This window comes from Eptesicus fuscus, chromosome 15, assembly GCF_027574615.1.
Source record: "Eptesicus fuscus isolate TK198812 chromosome 15, DD_ASM_mEF_20220401, whole genome shotgun sequence".
Lineage (NCBI taxonomy): Eukaryota > Metazoa > Chordata > Mammalia > Chiroptera > Vespertilionidae > Eptesicus > Eptesicus fuscus.
The window spans coordinates 64463784-64486513 of NC_072487.1; the positions used below are offsets into that span (position 1 = coordinate 64463784).

Here is a 22730-nt window from a genome sequence, read left to right on the forward strand (position 1 = left end):
ACTGTACCAGCCCAATAAGCCCGGACGAGCCTGGCACTGTGCTAGGCTCTTTGCAGGAACCCAAGAGGGCAAGACTCCCATCCCCAGGCGGGGTTTCGGGCGGGCAGGCAGGGCGTGGGGGTCAAGCCCCAGGTCTGTCCGGATTCGTTTATTCTGTGAACACTTTACTGAGTCCTTCACTCGGGCCAGGAACACGGAGAAGGGAGGAGGGGCATGGAAGCCTCAGTCCCCAGTGGGAGAACAGGGCGAGGCCGTAGACCCCATCCCGGGCCTCAGTTTCCCGTTAGGGGGAGCGCTGGCCCCGCCCCCGGGAGCCGGCTCAGGCTGCGGAGACCCGCCCCGGCCACCCCGGCTTCCGCCGCCCGGCCACGTCCGCGGGGCCCTACCGGAAGCGTGCGCCGGGCCGCGGGAGGCGGCGGCTGCGGCGAAGGCGCCGAGGTTGGTTGCACTTCACCCCGCCCCACCCCCACTCGCCCTGGGACTGCGGGCGGGGCCGGCCCCCGCCCCAGGCCCCGCGCTCCCCGCCCCGGGAGGCCCAGGTCCCGCTAGCTCGGGCGGGGCTCCCCAGGGCAGGCCTCCCCGCGCGCGGCCGGGACCTGGAATCGCGGCTCTGGAGCCACCGGGACTCACTGCCCAGCCCTTCCTGCGGGCTCCCGGGGCGCCCCTGGGGTTCCCTCATCCTTGAATAGTCGCGGGCGCTGCTCTGCTGCGAGCTCAACTGGAGAGGTGGCGGTGGCGAGATGACAGTCACCTGCCTGGGGGTCGGGGGAGCGAACGGAGCTGGGGGACACAGGCTACTGGGGTTGCGGGACGCGATGGACCCGCAAAGGCGGGTGTCTAGCCCCATCCTAGGGACAGCCTATGGAGACTCCAAGAGGAAGTGGGGTCTGGTCCAGGTGGGCCCCCCCCCCCAAAGACAAGTTGGAAGACTGGGGAGATGGGGATACGCGGCGCAGAGAGACCTCGCATGTGAGGATCTCTGGGTAGAGCCTCAGAGATGAATCGATGGAGGTTCGGAAAGGAAGAGAATTCTAAGGGAGGAGCCGAGCCATGTCAGGTGCTGGCCAGAGGGCTGGTTGTATGAAAACTGGGGCAGGCCCAGGGCGTTTGGCGACTTTGACATTGAGAACCTCGAGGAGATGGTTCCATGGAGATGCCAGAGAAACAGCGGAGCACCTGTGTGGGCAACCTTTCCCAGACGTTCTGTCAAAGTGAGGAGAGTGTGGATGCAGGAGAGAATTTGGGATGAGGGCGAAGAGCATGTTAAAGCACTGTGTGTGGTTAGAGCACAGGCTCTGGGTTCAGAAGTCCCCGTTCACTCTCTCCGAGACCTTGGGCAAGTCACTTAACCTCTTTGTGCCTTCATCTGTAAAACGGAGGAATGATGACAGTACCTGCCTCATAGGGGTCGTGTGAAGATGAGATGAGACGGTGCCTGTAAAACGCAGTACTTACTGTTTTTCACTCTTGTTATTAGAGCAGCTGAAGCATATTTTGATGCTGATAGGAAGGAGCTAGTAGAGAGGGAGGCATTGAAGACAGAGGGGAGAGGAAAGGGACTATGCAGAAAGGGACCCAGAACTTGGATGGGAGAGAAGTCTTGGGTGCCTGTCTGTGTCAAACCAAGGGAAGGAGGAGACAGGCAGGGAAGTTTGCGGGTTTGTGGTAGGCGATTAAGGGAGTGTCTTTCTGGTAGTCTTGTCTGACGTAGGCCTCAAGGTCATTTGCTGAGAGGACCAGGCCAGGGCTGGCCCAGGGGAGGGTGGAGGTCCTGGTGTGCCATGCCCCCTTTGCCAGCAGTTTGGTAACCCCAGTTTTGCCCCCAGGGAAAGTGGGCAGTTGAATTTATTTCGGGTCAGAGGACAACATCTGACCTGCCTTGCCCACTTGTGAGGCTCAAATAAAGTTGATGGATGTGTAAACACTATATATGAGCATCACTTACCATTTTAATCCTCTTCCCCTGATCGTGAGGAGCTGCGAGGGCTGTGGCCATCATTGGAAGACAATGTCAAAACCTTATGAGCACCTCAGTGGGGCTGTGCATCATGCCATACTTTCACCTATGATCTCATTTAGTCACAACAGTCAGGTGAAGTTGGTATTGATATTATCCCCGTTTTACAGATGCAAAAACTGAGGTTAAAGACCTTGTCCCAGGACACACAGCTAGTAAATAGTAGACTTAAGATCTACGCTCAGATTTATTAGACCTCAAAGCTCATGATTTGGAACTATTATAAAAATTTGCAAAGTCCCTAGTAGCAGCCCAACAGGATAGAAAGATGTGAAGGAATCCTCTTTTCCATTTGTTAGGTGAGAAGACAGAGGCTGGGTGCTCTGGCCTCCATCCTGGACTCTAGGCTCCCCCACTCAGCCTTGCTTTCATCTCTCTTGTATTGATGAAGGAACACATTGCTTATGGCCCCACAGACCTGCTCCACCACCAGGCGCTGTGTGACTTCGGACCAGTCATCTTGCTTCTCCGTGCCTATATGTGGCCACAGAACTCCCAGCTGGTTGCTTGGAGGAATAGGAAGAAAAATGTTGCCCTGCCCACAGTAGATGCGCCAGGAGCCACCGTTCCCACACAACAGTGGGTCTGCATCATACTTGGCCGCTGAGTACCAACTCCCTGTGGCCTTGTATTTATTTAGAGCTTTGCTCTCAGGGCCGGGAAGTGGTAGTGCCTGACCGGGGTATGTGGCCACCTATGACTTCCTGAGTGGGGCCCTGAGGAGCGCCCTGAGCAGTGTATGGCTCTGAAGCCTTGGACTTGAAAGGAGGGGAGGGCCCTGTGTTGTCATCGAGACTGGTGAGGAGTGCCACAGGCAGGGCCATCAGAAGCCTCCTGCTGCCTCTGGCTGCCTTGGCCCTAAGGTTCCGGAATCTTAGCCCTTAGAGGAACCTTGAAGACCACTTGTTGCAACTCCTTTCTTTACAGATGGGGTAACCGAGACCCACTGTGAGGAAGTGACTTTTGCCTGAGACACTGGAGAGGGCAGAGACGGAGCGCTTGGAACTTGCATTTTTGGACCTGCCGCCAGGACCTAGGGATTTCCACCGGGGCAGGGAGCACCCCCACCCGGAATTCCAGGCTTCTCGGAGGTCGCAGGGAACACAGACAAGTCCCCAGCTGTGGCTCTCTGCCCATGTCCCCTGGGGAAGCCGGGGGAGGAAGCCAGCGGCAGCCCGAGGTTCTTTGACGGGGGGAACTCTGACTGTGGTTCCTGAAAGTGTGTGACATGGTTGTTTTTTCTATCTGACTCGTTATCTTGCTCTCTGTCACTCTGAAGAATGACTGGGCACTCCTAAAGCCTTCACTCAGCATCCAGGGGGGTTTTTTCACCACAGAGGGTAATTCCTGCCCCATCCCTGTTGTGATTCAGCTGTGACGTTGAACCACACAAGTCAGCGAGAAGATAAAGTCATCAGACTCCTGCTCGCCAGAGAGGGTGGCCCACGCCAGAACTCACTTCTTCTCTCGGCACAGAATCCACGGGCTGTTCCCCTCCCCCGAGGAGCTTAGTCGGGCCCCTGGCCAGCCTGGGACCTCGGGATGGCCTCTGGCTCAGCCAACAGCCCCCGCCCAGCCCCTGATGAGAACGAGTTTCCCTTTGGGTGCCCTCCCACCGTCTGCCAGGACCCATCAGAGCCCAGGGCCCTCTCCTGCACTGCCTGTCTCTCTGAGAACTTGAGGTGAGGGGTCAGAGGAGCAAAGAGAGGGTGGGAAGAAGGTGCCAGGGAGGGACCCCTGATGGGAGACAAGGGTGAGAGGAAACCAGTGGCTTTGAGCGGGTGACTTCACCTCTCTGGGCCTCAGTTTCCACACCCTCTCCTTGCAGTCCCTGCCCCTGCCCCTTCTGATCTTGATGGAAGAAGTAGCCACAGACAGATGTCAGCTGCCACAGCTGAAGGCTGTCCAGGGTCGGGGAGAGCCTCAGGCCCAGCTGGGCTCCTTACTTACTGTGAGGCTGGGTGTTTCATGCCTCAAAACCTCAGCTTCCTTGTCTGTAAAATTCCCGTAAAGCTACTTTCTACCTCCCAGGGTTAAGAGGCACAATCAATAATATTCCAAAAAGTTTTTGTAATAATGACTATAAACTTTCTTAGTAAATGATGAACTGCTATGCAAATATATCTCCTTCCACAATATCACCCATCAGCTTGTATTGTTTGCCGAGAACACTTTTAAAGGGAGCAAAGATATCTATATTTATATAAGTATGTATGTATGTATAGATGATATATTTATATATAGGGGGTGGGCAAATTGTAAACCTACTTTTGCCCACCCCTGTATGAATATATATAGTTGACTATGTAACTATGTATATATTTATATATGAATATATACTTATAGAAATACATGTTTTACATATATAAAATATTTAAAATATTAATAACTCAGAGAGGTGTGACATCCATATGATCATCAGCATCCCAGTAGTTTGAGCCTACTGTGTGCATCTTTCCTTGGGTCTTCAGAAGAGCTTTGGAAAGGTGGATACTATTATTGTCCCATTTTCCAGATGAGGACAGTGAGGCCTAATGGAGAGATTAGGTCAGCTTGCCCCGGTTCAATTTCCTGGCAAAAGTGCTCTTTAACTGCCATACACCCTCAGCTTGACCTTTGTCTGGAGTTTTACAGCTTGCTTAAGAAGGTGGGAAAACTGAATCAGTCCAGTTTGAGAAATTCAAATGCTTTGATGCAGGGGAAGGGGAGAGGTGGCCATGGAAAGGCCAGGTTGTGGGGGTGAGGTGGTCAAAGCTTGGCTGGTTTCACCATTAAGCTGATTGCTGTGGGTTCATCTCGGGCTTTTGCACTGGGTCTCTTGGCTTCCCTCCCCATTCTTCCAAAACCGGGTAGAGGTGGGGAAGGAGCTGACTGGATGTCGAAGGGACCCAGGCAGAGCTTTGCTCCTGACTCTGCCTCCTCTTGGCCAATCCACATGTCCTCTGAGGTATCAAGTTTAGGGCCTGACCCATGGCTCTGACTGTGGATCAGAATTACTTGGGAGCTTTGTTAAAGCACATAGGCCCATAGGTCATCTGACCACCCACTCCTGGTAGGGAACCTCAGGCTAGGTGCTCTCTGAGGCCCCTTCTTGTTCCAATGGGCCATGGTCATCTGTAATTCCTAAGACAAAGAGACCAAAACCAAACAGAAGAAGCTGAGAAAAGCAAATGTAGCCACACATCCACAATCCCACCTGAAGCCCTGGCTCAGATGCATTTTGGAATTTAGAATTTTTTCAGATTTCAGAAAAGCAAGTCAGTGCATCACTGTGTAGTTCTTCCAGTGGGGTTGGGGCAGCACCTTATGATGCTGCCTAGTAATGCTTCTGCAATGAAACATAAATGTTCACACTAAGTGGGTTAAGGGTTAGAATAGCCGCCAGTCACTTCGGGTGGGTCAGGTTTGGCTGCCAAAGAAGCTCACTGCTAACTATGGAAAGACACTGGGTGCCCACTGCTGTGAGGTCTGGGAATGGTGGGTCTGGGATTGTGGACCTCATGCTCACTGATATCAGGCACCGTGCTGGGCACAGCCGGGCTTTTGGAGCTATCGGGACAGAGGTTGGTGCCAGGGAGTCGTGAATGCTGCACTCAGCCCGATTTGTTCGTATGTCTCTAGGAACGGCGAGGATCGGGTCTGTCCCAAGTGCAGAGGAGACGATTCCCAATCTGTAAGCCCAGGGAGCCTTATGTCTCAGGAGAAGGTATGTTGACACAGCCAGGAAAGGGTATTTGTCCATTTTCTTCGTTTGTTGAGGTCGAGGCCAAGTAGACAGCCATTCCCCAGTCCCGGCAGGCGCCTCCCTCTTAGTCTTAAGTTCAACTGAATTTGGTTTGTAAGCAGCGAGGGGACTGACAACGCCTTGGTGAAGCAACTTGCCCAAGGCCACCGGGCTGATCTGTGACAGATTCGGGGTGAGAACAACAGTCTAGACCAGGCACCTGCAAACTACGGCCCGCAGGCCACATCCAGCATGCCACCTGTGTTTATACAGCCACGAGCTAAGAATGGTTTTTATATTTTAAATAGTCAAAAAAAAAAAAAATCAAAAGAAGAATGATATTTTGTGACACATGTAAATGATATGAAATTCAAACTTCCGTGTCCATAAATAAAGTTTTATTGGCACACAGCCATACCCACTCATTTATGAATTGTGTGTGGCTGCTTTCACCCTGTGACAGCAGAAGTGACTAGTGCAACACAGGCTTCAAAGTTCAAAATATTTACTCTCTGGTCTTTTACAAAATAGTTTGCCAACTCTTGATCTAGACAGTTCTTCTTGCCCTTGATTGCCCTCAGACAAGGTGAGGCCATTCTCAGCTCCCCTCTGCGGCTCAGCCAAGCCATGCTCCTAAGTATAGAGATGGCCTTGAGAGTGTGAGGGGCCAAAGAGACATTCTCAGGCCCCCCAGTTTAGAACCCTAGTCCTTCCGGGTTGGAAGGACCCTCACTGGTCATCTGTCCAGCCTAGAGGTTCCCACATGCTGACCAGAGCTGGTCCATTCCCACCAGTTCTTGACAAAATTATAAAAATATGGAAATTGTAATGGGGTTTTTATAAAACTAAATTCTTTCCACTTATAGAATCAACCTTTACTCTGAGATTATGCTCTTCCTATAAATGTCTTTGTAGAAATGAAATGATAGTGATAGTAAATGATAGAATTTTTGGTAAAGTCTTTACTTGGTAAAATAAAAAGATGGCAATCTTTATGTTAATCTCCGAATTAAAAGAAAACTTGTATTGATTCATGAATCCAAAGCTGTAAGAATGTAAGAACCGCTGCTCTAAATCTAACCCCCTCATCTTACACATGAGGCCCTGAGACCCACTGGGGCGTCTCAGTGCAAAGCTCCCTGGTGACCAGGGCTTCGCTGCTCAGCTGTCCTCACTGTCCTCATGTGAGACAGGTACCGGGCTCCTTTCAGCCAAGGCTCCATCCTTGCCTTGAACCACAGCCCAGGAGCCTGATGTTCGGCGATGCTTAGGGATGGTTCTATTATCATTCAGTTTGTGGCCAAGATGACTCCTGTGCCTATTTCTCCGTCTGTAAAATGAAGGGGCCACGTTTGCTCTGCAGGACCTTTCCAGGACCTGTCATGTCAGATACCTTCCCTCCCACCTGTAGGAACCTGAGGCAGGCATGCACGTCTCCATACTTCCCTCCTTTCTCCTCTCTGAGCCCTCATTCAGAGGGTTAGGAGAATTTCCTGCCCTGCCCAGAGCTGGTTTTGAGGGCTCTCCCATCCCCTTCTCAGCAGCCCCTCCCTGTAGGTTCTCAAGGGCATCTTAGTAAGGATCCAATGCATTTTCCCAGAACTTTACAGTCCACAGTGCACTAAGAGCTTATAGGACAAACGGATCCATGAAATAACTTCCGGAGCCTCCCTGTTTGGGCATCTTGGTGCACTAACCATGAAAGGCGTGAGCAGAGCCATAGCTCTGTGGCTGCCATCCTCCCCTGCACAAGGAAGGGCAGGGCTGGATGCTTCCTGAGGCTCCTGCCTGCTTGAATGCTCCAGGGCTATTGTTTTTAACTTGGTTTATTCTGACCTCTTAACAAAATTAACACACAGGCATTGTACAACTCTTAGATAATATAGAGAAGAGATATATTCATATCTCTTCATTCAATGGCTGTAATTTATCCATCTTTGTTAACATGAAATCAGATGACAGTGGAAGTGCTGTGACTAAAGAGTAGTCTGGAACCCTGTCCTCTTAATCAGCCCAGCTGCCCAGCTCCCGAGGGACTGGGGATTCCTAGGGGGCCCTGCAAAGCACAGTTTGAAACTTGCTGCCTTAAACCAAATGAAGTGACTCTAATGGTGGAATTACAGGCACTGTAACAGGCAACAGGGTAGGAGGGGGTACTGCCCACATTTGGGGGCAGGCAGGCCTCTGAGCAGCATGGTTCTCCCTCCCACCCCCAGCTTCCCCCTCCTGAAGCCATCTTCACTGAAACCCCAGTGGAAGGCTGGGGGCAGGGGTGTTAGCCAGTGGTCTGACCGCCCACCCCCCCAAGCCACCTAGTGGAAAGACTAGGGACTCCTCCAGCTCCTGACCCTGATGGGAACTTTGGGGGACTTTTGACCAAAGGAAAGCAGCTGGTTATAAGTCAATACTTTGCATGCGTGGTCATTGTGAAGTTTGTCTGTGCATCTGGGGAAACCTGGGGAATGGAGGTGGGTGGAAGGGTTGGGCCGGAGACCAGCTAAGCTAAGCCCAGAGGCACCCATTCTTGCAAACACTTTCCATGCCATCTGCTTATCACTTTGTCCTCATCCTCTGACTTCATTAGATTAATATCTCTCTAGGGAGTGCTTGCAGCCCTGGACCCATTAGGTAATATAAGAAGCAGATATTAAAGGATTACTATTGACCTAGTTAGAGACTTGGTTCTTGCCTGGAATGACCTTCCTGTAGAAGTGACAGTGAATAGGGGACGGCCAGTGGATGGAAAATAACATTTAATTCGCTCTGCGTGTGACCCGTGAATGGAGTGGTTTCTCTCATTCTCCTCCCTCTGAGGCCACTCAAGGTCAAAAGCAAGCTGGCATCTGTTGCCAGTGGCTTACAATAATGCCTTAACTTATTCTAGAATCAGAAAACGAGAGGGGGTCAAGCTGTCTAGTCTAGTTTCTGTTCTGTACTGGATTCCTGCCAGGTGGCTTTATGTCTTCCCAGTGATGGGGAGCTCATTACTACAAGACATGACCTCTTCCACTCTGGAAGTGGGGGGGGGGGGGCCCTCTGACTGTTGTACCATTTTCCTCTTTGTTTGTACTGGCCTGAAGTCTGTCTCCCTTAAGGCCACACTAGGCAAGTCCGTCAGCCTCCTGTCCTCTGAGGCAGTCTGCATGTGTGGAGAGGTGCTGACCACGCTCCCCTTGAGTCTGTCCTTGTCTCATGCATGTGTGTCCTTCAAAGTGTGATGTGTAGAAATGAACCCCTGAACCCTTACACTGCTGAGCTTGGTGGTTGCATCTGTAACCTCATCGATCCGGTGATATCCTGTGTGGATATTGGTGATACATCGAGGTTCCATGAGGAGGTGTGCCTGGGCTAAAGTCATGGAGCAAGAGGGAGGCAAAGCCAGGCTCCAACTCCTGCTTCCTAGGCTGGTGGCCTCTTCCCCTCTGCTGCCTCCCTGGCAGACCCCTCACCTCCCAAATGTGTTCGGCAGGTTTAAATCCCACAGTCAGCCTTAGGTGCTGGAAAAACAGCAATGGGCAAGGCTACTTTCAACGAGGAGAATCATGCAGGGCTTCCTAGAAGAGGTGGTAGTCGAGCTGGGCAGAGGTTGCCAGAGAGGAAGCTGGCCCAGGTGCAGAGGAAGGCAGGCAGGCCTGACGGGCAGAGGCAGACTGACTGGGTCTGCCCTGTCACAGGAGAGTGCCTCTCCCTCAACACCAGCCAAATCCTGAGCAAAAGCAGCCCCTGTAGTCATCCAAGACCTCAGGTAGCCTTTGTGCCAGCCCAGCGGTGCGGCCCAGGCCTGGCACGCTGCAGGCCCTCTGTTGTGTGCAGTAGCTTCACAGAGGCGGCTCTCATGCTCCCGGCAGGCACCCTCCTAATGCTCACATTCCTGGAGGCCCGTGGGTCCCTGAGTGGGGGCCTCTCAACTGAACCCTCCTCTGACCCCCTCGCAGAAGGCCCGAGTGAGCAGGGTGGCGGGGAACACCACAGACCCACAGACTTCCCGGACGCAGACAGAAGGACGAGTGTTCCCTCAGGGCTGGGGTTCTGTTTTCTCTGTTTCTGTTTCCTCCTCAGAGGAAATTCCACTGCGAGTTTTATTTTTAGCAGTTTGAAGCACGCGGCCACTAACAGGGGCCGCTTGTGGCACTGGACGTACCCCAGGCTTGGCCCAGGACTGATGCCCCAGTCTTTGTCTGCACCCCCAGCCTGATTCCCTTTTCTGTTTCTTCAACCCCCCGCCCTTCAGGCGAGGCCACCCTTTGGACAAGGCAAGGACTTCCTGGTGTAGAGGAAGGACCCTGGACATGGACTCCAGGCCCCTGACCTCCACCTCATCTTTGCCCCAAACTTGCATCACCTCCTCCTTCACGTCACTGCCTGTCCCTGGGTTTTGGCTCCTCCACTTACACTGGAGAAGCAGAACCAAGCCCCAACCTCCTCCTCATGGTACGTGAGGTCTGACGGGGCGATGCTCACACAGAGGCTGAGAAAGCAGCAAGCCCTCGCAAGGTCTAACGATGGGACAGAAGACCTGAAGTCAGCCACCTACTCAAAGTGTGCAAGCCCGGCGAGGCCTTGAGCAAGCCAGTCACCGTTTCCCATCTGTGTTAAGGCGAAGGTCATCTCACCCTGCCTGCCTCAAAGGATGACCACAGGGATCCTATGAGAGCATGCAAAAATGCTTTGGTTCTATATAAATGTAAATACAGTTTAGGGATGTTCCTCGCCTCCTCAAGGAAATGCAATGGGGAAATGGTGTTTTATAGAATTAGGTATCAAAAGTTAGAGATGTGAGGATTAAATGAAAGGCATGTGTATGACAGCCATTAGAAGGAGAAAAAAGAGGTCCCAAGGGCAGTGCTTAATCCACAGGAATATTACTACTAATAATAACAATAGCTAACATTTATTGAGTATTACCCTACACAGAATGATGTTCCCCAGATGCCCACATGTTAATAATCCCTATGAATCCGTTGCCGTATGTGGCTATATTAGTCTACAGAGGCTGCTATAACCAAGTACCACAGACTGGGGGCCCTGAACAACAGAAACTTATTTCCTCACAGATCTGGAGGCAAGATGTTCAAGACAGGGTTTGTTTCTTCTGAGGCCTCTCTCCTCGGCCTGGAGATGCCGATGCCATCCCTTTTCCCTGTCTTCACATTGTCTTCCCTCTGGACGTCTGTGTCCAAATCTTTTCTTACAGGGACACCTGTCATATCGCTTGGGGCCCACCCTAATGACCTCATTTTAACTCAGTGACCTCTTTAAAGGCCCTGTCTCCAAATATAGTCATGTTCTGGGGGGTTAGGCCTTCGACATAAGCATTGGGTGGGGAGGGGATAACTTAGCCCAGAACAGATGTGATTAAATTAAGGAACCTGAGATGAGGAGCTTATCCTGGATTATCTAGGTGGTTCCAGTGTGACCACAAGCGTCCTCCTAAGAGGGAAGCTAGAGGGAGTCAGAGAGAGATTGGAAGATGCTGTATACTGCTGGCTTTGAAGGGGGAGGAAGGGGCCAGGTGCCGAGGGATGCAGGTGGCCTCTAAACGCCTGAAAAAAAATAAGGAAACAGATTCTCCCCCAGAGCTCCCAGAAGGAACACAATCCTGCTGACACCTTGATATTTAGGACTTCTGGCCTACAGAACTGTGAGATAATAAATTTGTGTGTTTTTTAATCTATGAAGTTTGTGGCATTTTATTATAGCAGCAATATGTAAGACCAGAATTCAATTTGCCATCTCATGTAACCCTCACAATAACTCTGTGGGGGCGGGTACTATTATTATCCCCATTTTGCAGAAGAGGAAAGTGAGATGTGGAGAGGTGAATACTCTCCCAAGGCCACACTGCTAGTGACCGAAATGGGCTTTGCACCCCGACTGGTTGGCTCCAGAGCCCACCTCTTCAGCCCCAGTAGCACTCTACGGAATGAGTGACTGACTGATGATGGAACTGCAGGCAGACTGGCTGGCCACTGAGGCCTCTGAAACCCTCTCAGGTCACCCCTGCCCATCCTCTGACAGCCATCGGAGGCTGGTCACAGCCCACACCCACCCACACATCACAACAAGGACGCCCCCTGCATCCACCTGGGCCGGGCTTTCCCCTGCACTACACACCCCCTCTTTTAGCTCAGCCGACTAAAGGACACATGCCCCTCCACCTGGGTGGTCTTTCTTGAATTCCCCTGTTTTATCTCTTCCACCTTTTTGTCCCCCTCCTACGGCTCTCACTCCCAGCTTAGAATGGCAGAGGATTTGAATCATGGACTTGGAGGTTATTTTAGGGCCTGAGAGGATCCTGGAGTCCACTCACTGTAATCAGGTCCACGCCAAGCATCAGTCCCTCTGTTGTGCCCACAGGTCAGGAAGCTACCTGCTGGGAGAGCTGCGTCACTGTACACTTCCCAGCGCCCGGCACGGTCTCCCTGCCAAGGCTGCCCTCTGCCCACGCCCCCAATAAAACATCTGTTTTCTATTCCTTGTTAGGAACATCTTGTGCTTGAACCCTGTGGGAGTGGGGCCAAGGGGGTTGCCCTTTGCTGGGCTGTGCTTTGTGTTCTAAGCCAACCATACTCATTAAGCCCATGACGCTCGCTTCTTTTACTTTTAAAGAATAGTAAGTAATGTGGCTTTGTATTTGCTCAACCCCAAAGACCTCTGTCCTCCTCCCTTTTTTAAATTCAAATCTCCATTTTGCCCCATTAGATTACACTTTTAAAAAAACAACAACAAAGCTCTTTGGAAACCAAGATATTACTTATATGCAATACAATCCACTCAGTTGAAGTGTACGGTTTGATATTCGGTTGTGTGACGACTACAGTCAGGATAGTGAATGCTGCTTTTCTGCACCAGGAAAAGCTTCCTCGTGCCTCTGGTTCATCAGTCTCTCCAGCAGCAGCCGCAGGCAGCCATGGATAGACTTTCTGTCAGTGTAGTTGTGCCTTTTCTAGAACCTTATAAGAATGGAATCATAGTTGTTGTCTTTTGTGTTTGACTTCCTTTATTTAGCATAATGTTTTGAGGTCCTCCTCATTATTGCATGTAGTGTTTTAGTCCCTCTGATTGCTGAGGAGTGTTCTAGAAAAAGAAAAAAAAAAAACACTGTCCATTCACCAGATGATGGATATTTGGATTGCTTCCACTTTGGAGCCATTAGGAATACAGCTGCTATGAGCATTCACATACACACATAAACATATGTTTCAGTTTCTCTGGGTAAATTCCTAGGAGTGCAATGTGGCTTGTATGGTAACTATAAGCATGGTTTATAAGTAAGTTGCTTTGTATGATTTAATTTTATGAGATACTTCCATAGATTTTTTTTTTTACCCAAAGTGTCTGTACCATTTTGCATTCCCACTAGCAACGTTCATACGTTCCAGTTCCTCCACATCCTCACAAAGCTCAGTGTTGGTACTCTTTTTGCATCTTGGCCATCTAGTGAGCAGATGATGGTATTTCATGGCGGTATTTCATTCTAATTTGCATTTCTGTGTTGACTAGTGATGTTGAGCATCTTTTCATAGGCTTGTCATTTATATATCTCCTTTTGTAAAGCATCTGTTCAGTATTTTACCCATTTTTATTAGGCTGTTTTGTCTTATTATTACTATTTGAAAGAGTTTTTCACATATTCTGGATACAAGGCCTTTCCAGATATGTTTTGGAAAAAAAACATTTCTCCCAGTTCCCCATGGGCTTACTCTTGATAAGAGAGACAGTTGATCCTTGAACAATGCAGGGGTTCAGGGCACCAACCCCACACACAACAGAAAATATGTGTATAACTTTTGACTGCCCCCAAACTTAACTGCTACAGCTGTCCCTCAGCATCTTCAGAACATTGATTCCAGGACCGCCCACCCCCCCACGGATACCCAAATCCGCGGGTGTTCAAGTCCCCTATATAAAACGGTGCAGATCGGGGCAAACAGCACTCTGTATCCATGGATTCCCAACCACAGATCAAAAACAGCACTGGTATTTTTTTTGGTGGAGGTGGGGGGGGGAAATCTGTGTATCAATGGACCCACACAGTTCAGGGTTCAACTGTAGTGATATGGTATGGAAAGAGCCTGTGTCTATGCTACTTCCTAGCCATTCCTCCTTGGGCAAATCCCTTGCCCTCTGTGAGCCTCAGTTTCTTCATCAGTAAAATGGGAACAAAATACCTACCCTGCCTTCCCCACAGCATCGTCAGGGGCCCTATGGAGAATTATCACCACAAAAGCATTTTGTAAGCATCTTGGACCTGTAAGTAGGTTAGCAGTATGGTCAAGTACTGAGACCCTTCGGTGTCCCTGCCCTTAGGCTGCGTGTTGTCCCGAAGGAGGGCAGTGCAGGGCAGACACTCCTCGGCCAAGGTGGATTGCCAAGGAGGAATGCAGGTGGCAACTGTGAGGAGCATCCCCATGGGCTTCAGGAGCAGGGAGGTGCTCACTCATGCAGCCGAGTGTCTCCTCGGTGCCAGGCCCTGCCCTCGGCACTAGGAACACAGCCTCACAGAGCCCCTAGACCAGTGGGGGCAACCAAAGAGTGAATGGTGCCGTGTGGATCCTGTCCCGACAGAAGTAGCCCTGCTCCTTCAGCAGCGGCCCTGAGCCTGTTTTGAATGAGGCTCATGAAAGGGGTCAGCCAGGCAGCAGGACCAGCATGTGCAGAGTCCTGTGGCCCAGCCCAGCATGTGCCCTGTTGAACCCTAGTGCTTTGCAGAGAGCCCAGTGGTCCCACGGGGACTCCTATAACATCAGTGACATTGTTATTTCCAGGATCACCCTGAGGTGGCCGCAGATGGAGTTGGGTGCCCCTTTGCAGGTGTTGGCTGCTCCTTCAAGGTAAGCATCTGAGAGAGAAAGGACATCTGTCTACTGTAGCCCTAGGCCAGTGGTCGGCAAACTGCGGCTCGCCGACCACTGTCCTAGGCCACTGGGTCTCCCCACTTCAGCCCCTCCAGGATTTTCCCACGTCAAGCTACTCCTCTGGATGTCCCTTACGTTAATGACCTTCTCAAGCAACAAATCTCACTAGTCAATCATCTCTGTACTCAGGAGAGTTCTTAATGTATTAGCATTGTAGGCATCACTAAAATGACCAATCCCCATCCCCCCATGCCTCTCTCCATGGTCCTGAATCATCACGGCTCTCAAAGACAGGGCAGAATTGTGCTGCAGGCCTGGGGGCATGGCTCACTGTGAGCATGTCTGATGTCACGGTCCTCCAAATCCCTGTCACTGTGCACAAAGCAGCTTCCCCTTTGCTGGGTGAATGGATCTGACTTCCTTTGGGAACCTTCTCTGTTTTCACTAATCAGTCCCACTTTCTTGGCAGGGAAGCGCAAAATTCATGCAGGAGCATGAGGTCACCTCTCAGGCCACCCACCTAAACCTGCTGTTGGAGTTCATGAAACAGTGGAAGGCCCAGCTGGGCTCAGGCCTGGGGTCGGGCCCCATGGCCCTGGAGCGGAATCTGTCAGACCTGCAGCTGCAGGCAGCCGTGGAGGTGGCTGGGGACCTGGAGGTGGACTGCTACCGGGCACCCTGCTCTGAGAGCCAGGAGGAGTTGGCCCTGCAGCACTTCATGAAGGAGAAGCTCCTGGCCGACCTGGAGGGGAAGCTGCGCGTGTTTGAGAATATTGTCGCCGTCCTCAACAAGGAGGTGGAGGCCTCCCACCTGGCCCTGGCTGCCTCCATCCACCAGAGCCAGCTGGACCGCGAGCTCATCCTGAGCTTGGAACAGAGGGTGAGCGTGGGAAACAAGGTTGCCTTCAAGGCTGGCTCAGGGGTCCCCTGCCCCATCTTGTGTCCAGAGCAGTGGATCAGCTTTCCTCCTGACTTCCTTCTCCCTGCTCACAGCAGTCACTCCCCGATCGAAAAGTATCTCTCCTGTGTCCCAGGGCCTCTAGGTGGAGCACTTAGAAGTTATAGTGAGGTCAATCCCATTATCCAATGGTTCATGTCCTTTGCTTGAATTTCTCTCATGGTAGGATCCTCCCTTTCTAAGCTCTTCATCCCATTGCTGGACATTTTTTACTATTAGAAAGTTCTTCCTTAAACTAAATTGAAATCAGCTTCTTTGTGTCTTCCCTGCATTGTTCCTGGCCCTGCCCCTCAGGACCCACAAAACAAATCTGCCTTCTAGACTCTATGGAAGCCCTTCAGAGACGAGCAGTCAGTGATTATATCCTACCTGATTATAGAGTTAGTACTTCCTTCTTTAAGCTAAACGCCCCAGGGCCTTCACTCCTTCATCACAGCACGTTGTTTCACGCTGTTCTCCCATGCTGTGGCTCAGTCTCTGGAGGATTCCACACAGTCAGAATGGTGGTCCCAGACCAACTCCAGATAAAATCCACTTATCTGACAGTTCTTGGTTTAGCAGGACTGTCTTCCCATCCTTTGTTCCAGAGCTTATACTTTTCTTAATATAACAAGTTTGTGTGGGGTTTTGTTTTTGTTCTTTTTGTCATTGTTGTTTGTGTTTCTTTTTGCAACTTGACATCACAGTCTCGTGTTTCTATAGGCCTGGATTTTAGTTCCAGCTCCACCATGAACTTGCTATGTAGGTCTGAGCAAGTCACTTTCCCTCTTAGGAAACGTCTACATTCTCATCCATAAAATTAGGAATTCAATTTAAGAACACTCACTTCCACTCCTGACTTCCCTGCGTGAGCACACCCAGGAATAAATTTGTGTTCTTTCAAATGTGAATAGGGAACCAACCGGAAGAGCCAAGCACTGGATTTGAGTGATCAAGCAAAGCCTTTATTTATGTAACTCTTGCCCCGGTTAGAAGGCGGGCTCCCTGAGGGCAGCGACTGCGTCTTCAGTTCCCCAGCAGACTTGCTGGCTCTCCTCTTAGACGTAAGGCAGGCACAGAGAGAAAAGTGAGTGTGGGCCCAGCCTTTGGTAGGGAAGAAAGACATCTGTCTGGTAGGAAAGATAGAAAAATAAATCTCATAAAACTGCTGTAAGGACTCCATAAGAACATAGATGAGGGAGAGAGAGACCAGCTGAGCTAGGGCGGTGGTTGGCTACTTCCCAGAGGAAGGGCGGTGTGAGGTCATGAGCGGAGGGCTAAGTGATGCTTCCCCACAGGTGGTGGATTTGCATCAGACACTCGCCCAGAAAGACCAGGCCCTGGCCAAGCTGGAGCAGAGCCTGCGCCTCATGGAGGAGGCCTCCTTCGATGGCACCTTCCTGTGGAAGATCACCAACGTCACCCGGCGGTGCCACGAGTCGGCCTGCGGCAGGACCGTCAGCCTCTTCTCTCCAGGTAACACTCCCCGGGGGCACGGAGACCCACTGGGCTCAGAAAGCAGCATGGGGAGCAGCCAATTCTGTGACTCTGTCCAGTTAGGCCGGGTCCCTTCAGGCCACCTACCATGCTGGGACCACAGAGGAGGAGGTAGGTGCCTGGCTCGGCCACGTAAAACCGGGGCTATTTGAACTGCGACACCTTCCACCTCCCCAAGTGTCAGTCACACTCTGCAGACAGGAATAAAATTGTTATTGACTTCGAGTGGATGTCAGTTGTGAAAGACAGTGTGCCGTGAACCAAAGCTTGTGCAAATGAGAGGACAGTTTTCCCAGGCGAATACCGTGGGACCCCTGCCCTCCGAGAGCCAGGGTCTGAAATAAGACAAGTGGAGGACTAAGTGTATGATTGCGGGTAGCGTATTAGGAAGTACTGTGTAAACCAGGGCAGTTCTTATTCATTTCTGGGGCCCCGGAGCTTGGCACAGTATCCTGCCTAAAGTAGTTACCTGGCAGATGTTTCCCTTAATCCAGTGGTTCTCAACCTTTCTGATGCTGCAACCCTTTAATACAGTTCCTCATGTGGTGGTGACCCCCAACCATAAAATTATTTTCATTGCTACTTCATAACTGTAATTTTGCTACTGTCGCACCCACAGGTTGAGATCCACTAGCAGGGTCGCCTAAGACCATCAGAAAACACAGATATTTACATTACGATTCATAACAGTAGCAAAATTACAGTTATGAAGTAGCAACGAAAATAATTTTATGGTTGGGGGTCACCACGACATGAGGAACTGTATTAAAGGGTCGCGGCATTAGAAAGGTTGAGAACCACTGCCTTAATCAGTTGATTTCTGTTTTAACACAATGTGTATATTTTTGCATAGAATGCTCAGGCCTATGTGCTCTTCCCCTCTCCTCATTCACACGTGTCTACATAGACGGGGAGGGGGGGGAGGGGGCAGGGCGGGGGGAGGGGTCATTAAGGAAGATTTCTGCAGGTGACAACTTGAACGACCTCACCTTCGCCCCAGCTTCATACCTTTCCTGTCCATCTGCTCCTCTGATGCACCAAGACCTACAGGGCTGGGATGGAGAGAGGTATTGGAGGCTGCTCCATACCCAGAGCAGGGCAGGGTCCCAAAGTCAGGCCCGTTTCCTCAGGAGCAGTGGCAGCCCCCTTCACAGGGTGGCCTCACCTCCAACACTCGGCTTTTTCTCCTCTCCTTTCCAAAGAGCGACAAAGCAAGCAGTGTCTCTGGCTTCCTGTTTTACCAAAACGTAAGGGGCAGGATGAGTCAGACTGTCAGTCTGTCCCTCCTCCGCCCCTTCCTGCTTGCCCCCCCACACACACACACCCTGTCCCCAATCAACCCCTCCCAGAGGGGCCCTTGTGGTGACAGCCACGAGAAGCCATACTGGATGGTCCTTTCAGCTGCAGAGAGACTCCAGAGGCCCCTGTGCTGAGTCACCAAGGGTGCCTGGCAGAACTGTGAGAGCCCACTCTTCCTCACCGGGCCTAGGGAAGCAGAAAGAAGTCTGTGTTGGGATACAGGAGGCCTGGCCCCTAATCCTGGCTCTGCCCCCAGCACACTGCGAGGCCAGACACCTCCCCTCGCTGGGTTCGGTTTTCCGACTGCAAAATGCAGGTCGGTTAAACCCAAAGTGTGGTCCTGGGCAACAGCATCCCTGTCCCCTGTTGGACATGCAGGTTCTCAGTCCTCACCCAGCACTACTGAGTCCAAAACTCCGGGGCGGGGCCTAGCAATCTGTTGACTGCCACTAGGCTAGATGAGTGCCAAGATCTGGGTCCTCTTGGACTGTATGTAACCGAGAAGATGCTGGGCTCCAACCCCAGGTTTCTTAGTTTTGAACCCGACCATGGGCATGCCTAACCGCTGGTCCCAGTTTCCTCATTGGCCAAGCTAGCATTCTCCAGTTGCCTCTGTGCTGACTCTGGCTTCCACATTGCAGCTTTCTACACGGCCAAGTACGGCTACAAGTTGTGCCTGAGGCTCTACTTGAATGGCGATGGGACGGGAAAGAGGACCCACCTGTCGCTCTTCATCGTGATCATGAAAGGGGAGTACGATGCTCTGCTGCCGTGGCCTTTCCGGAACAAGGTACGGACTAAGGGGAACACTGGGGAGGGTGCGGGAGCCGGGGAGCCTGAGTCCCGGTCCCGGTCCTGGTTTAGCCATGACCTGGCCAGTGACCTGGGCAAGTCCCGTGCCCTCTCTGTGTTATCAGCTTCTCCTTTCATAAAACAAAAGCCTGAGTTCAGTAGCCAGGGGCAAAAACGCCTGGACCAACATCCTGGGAGGCATGTAGAAATGAAATTCACCTGGTGGGGTGAATAAGGAAACTTCCTGGAGGAGGTGCTGTGGGCCAGCCTGAACTGGCAGCATTTTCAGAAAAGGGGAGGGAGGCAGATGCCACTGCACACCTGTCAGAATAGCCAAAATCCAAAACACTGGCAACACCAAGCGCTGGCGAGGATGTGGAGGACAGGAACTCTCATTCATTGCCGGTGGCAATGCAGAATGGTACCGCTGCTTTAGAAGACAGCCGGACAGTTTCTTACAAAACCAAACATAATCTTACTATACGATCTGGCAATCACGCTCCTTGGTATTAACCTAAAGAAGCTGAAAACTTATGCCAGGCGTCCTCAAACTACGGCCTGCGGGCCACATGCGGGTGTTTTTGCCGTTTTGTTTTTTTACTTCAAAATAAGATATGTGCAGTGTGCATAGGAATTAGTTCATAGTTTTTTTTTAAACTATAGTCCGGCCCTCCAACGGTCTGAGGGACAGTGAACTGGACCCCGGTTTAAAAAGTTTGAGGACCGCTGACTTATGCTCACATAAAAACCTATACATGGATGTTTATAGCCACTTTATCCATAACTGCCAAACTTGGAAGTCACCAAGATGTCCTTCAGTAGGTGACTGGATAAACAAACCATGGTACATTCAGACAATGGAATATTATTCAGCACCAGAAAGAAATGAGCTATCAGGCCAAGAAAAGCCATGGAGGAACCTTAAATGCATACTGCTAAGTGAAATAAGCCAATCTGAAAAGGCTACATACTGCACGCTTTTACCTGTATGACATCGTGGAAGAGACAAAACTATGGGGACAGTAAAAAGATGAGTGGTTGTCAGAGGATGAGGGGGGTGGAGGGATGAACAGGCAGAGCACAGAGGATTTTAGGGCAGTGAAACTACTCTGTATGGTACTGTAATGATGAGAAAATGGTGTTATACATTTGTCCAAACTCATAGGAGGTATAATACCAAGATTGAACCCTGAGGTAAACTATGGACTTTGGGTGATAATAATGTGTCAATGTAGGTGCATTGATTGTAACACATGTCCCACTATAATATGGGTATTGATGGTGTGGGAGGTTGGGTGGGGGCAGGAGGTAGATGGGAAATCTCTGTATTTTCCATTCAGTTTTGCTGTGCAATTAAAGCTTCTCTAAAAAAATAAAGTCTATTGAAAATGTATAAAAGGGCAGGAGTGCCATGCTGGTCTGAATATGAGTCAGCAGGTCAGTGGCTCCCACACCTGCCAGGAGATTTAAAAAATACCAACGACGGGGTCTCACTACGACAAATGGCGAGGCCTGAGCATCAGGATGTTAAAAACCTTCCCAGGGGATTCTCGGTGCAGCTGAGTTTGAGAACCGCTGAGGTGGATGATGGGAAGGCATTCTATGTATTGATGGGCATTCCAGTGCCATGTGCCAGGGAAGAGGATTTGTGTCGCTGAGATCATCAGCCTCTTGGAGTGCACAGATCTGCTCCTTGCAGACAGAAGCCCAGTTCACGTTTCCGGGCATTGACTGACAGCCCCTGGGTAGATGGCCTGTCTGTTCTCCCCACCCCTGCCTTGCCCAGGAGCTTCCAGCATAGTTGACCATCAAACATCTCTGAGCGGGAAGGGACATTACAGGTTGAGTCCTGCCTCCTTACCAGTGCTCAGTCCCACATATAGCCCCACAGCCAACCAAACTGACTATGGCATCTGAACTACCTCTTCCAGTTGGATAGACCATCAGATCCCTAATTATAGGACAACCCCCAAGGGCTGCTCAGATTACCAGGTGCTTCCATTCCTGGGGGCCCCTAACCAGCCTGAGTTCAGGGTCTGAGGGGCTACACAGGTGGCAGACACAGACCGGCTCGGAGCCCCTGGGTGCACTCCCCAGGACCTGACCTCCCACCTGCCCTGGCCCACAGGTCACCTTCATGCTCCTGGACCAGAACAACCGTGAGCACGCCATTGACGCCTTCCGGCCCGACCTGAGCTCAGTGTCCTTCCAGCGGCCCCAGAGTGAAACCAACGTGGCCAGCGGCTGCCCGCTCTTCTTCCCTCTCAGCAGGCTGCAGTCGCCCAAGCACGCCTACGTGAAGGACGACACCATGTTCCTCAAGTGCATCGTGGAGACAAGTGCTTAGGGCAGCAGGGGACAAGAAGCCGCACCTGCGCCCTGAGGGAGCACCAACCCAGACTCGTGGAGGTGCCACGATCCCAAGGCACAGTGATAGGCTGGGGCTGGCGTGGTCTGAGCGGGGCTGACAGATTGACGATGGCGGCCATCAGCTTCGGGTGGCAGGACCTTGGCATGGGCCCACAAAGGCAGAGCTCAGAAGGTGGTGGTGGTGGCAGAATTGTTCCCTCTGCCCTGACCATACAACACTGGAGGCCTGGCCGCCACTCCAGCCCTGAATATTGAGGTGGACTCTGACCAGGATGGGGCGGGCATGGGGGTCAGGCCTAGGTCATGGATGGCCATCTGTAGATAAAGGACCCGAGCCTGGGAAGGTCCCTGCAGGGCCACCATGGGGAACTGGAAACATGCTTGCTGTCTTCCTACCTGGGGTCGGAAACGAGGGGTGGATGGGACAGGTTGCCAGGGTGAATTCAGTCTGTCAAGCATGCACTGAGTTCCCCATCACTGGGGGTGAACACGCAACCTTGCTAACCAGATTTCCCTTAGCTTTGTCTTATCTCTTGCCCTTGTCATAGGGTCCATGACTGATTCTCTGGGGCCCACAGAACAGTATCAGGCCATAGCTGACCCATAAAAGTTGATTTGATGATGCCTGAGCACCAACCATGTGTGAGGTTTTTCCTTACTGAAGCCACAGCATTGTCCTTGTTTGCAGGTGAGGTGGCTGAGGCTCGAAACTACTCCAGGGGTCTGCAGAGGGCCAGCGTCCGTATCACCCTGAAAGCCTGCTAAAACACAAGGTGCCACTCCCACTCCACCCCCAGTTTTTTGACTCAGTAGTTCTGGGGTGGGGCCCAGAATTTGCACCCACCCCACATTCCCAGTTGGTACTGATGCTCTCGGTGGGGACCACGCTTTGGGAATCTCTGCCCTATACAAGGGGGCCCCCCTCCGAATGAATTTTCTGCCCTCAGGCTGACCATAAAATCAGCATCACCCACTTTCCACAGCAAGGATTTATGATGCATCGCCTTCCCTGTACAGGTATTAGAGGGTTCCATTCCTGACTGTCACACGGGTGTCCCACCCTCAGAGGACTGCCCCCAGACATGACATTCAGCCCTCCGAGTGCACCTCCTGAATGCCCCAGACACAAACTTCCTGGAGCGTGGGTGCATCCATCCGTGAGGGCGTGACCACTCAGCATGAATTTGCTCCCTTAAGTGATCCCCGGGAGAGGGCCCAGGCAGCGTTAGGGAAGGT

General features: G+C 51.5%; 1 protein-coding gene across 5 annotated transcripts; it reads left to right on the plus strand.

Annotated features, from left to right (window-relative positions):
* The first annotated feature begins 376 nt into the window (after positions 1-376).
* Positions 377-22124, plus strand: TRAF1 (TNF receptor associated factor 1). Of its 5 annotated transcripts, none has more exons than XM_054727558.1 (8): positions 377-438; positions 2945-3699; positions 5639-5723; positions 14510-14575; positions 15069-15479; positions 16835-17012; positions 18974-19122; positions 21253-22124. In XM_054727558.1, the coding sequence occupies exons 2-8, from the start codon at positions 3560-3562 to the stop codon at positions 21469-21471; spliced, it is 1248 nt and encodes a 415-aa protein (XP_054583533.1). In that variant the 5' UTR covers positions 377-438; positions 2945-3559; the 3' UTR covers positions 21472-22124. The 5 variants fall into 5 exon arrangements, with proteins under 5 accessions (XP_054583533.1, XP_054583536.1, XP_054583538.1 ...); XM_054727561.1 differs by having other exon boundaries at positions 2945-3236; XM_054727562.1 differs by lacking the exon at positions 2945-3699 and having other exon boundaries at positions 391-438.
* The last annotated feature ends 606 nt before the right edge of the window (positions 22125-22730 follow it).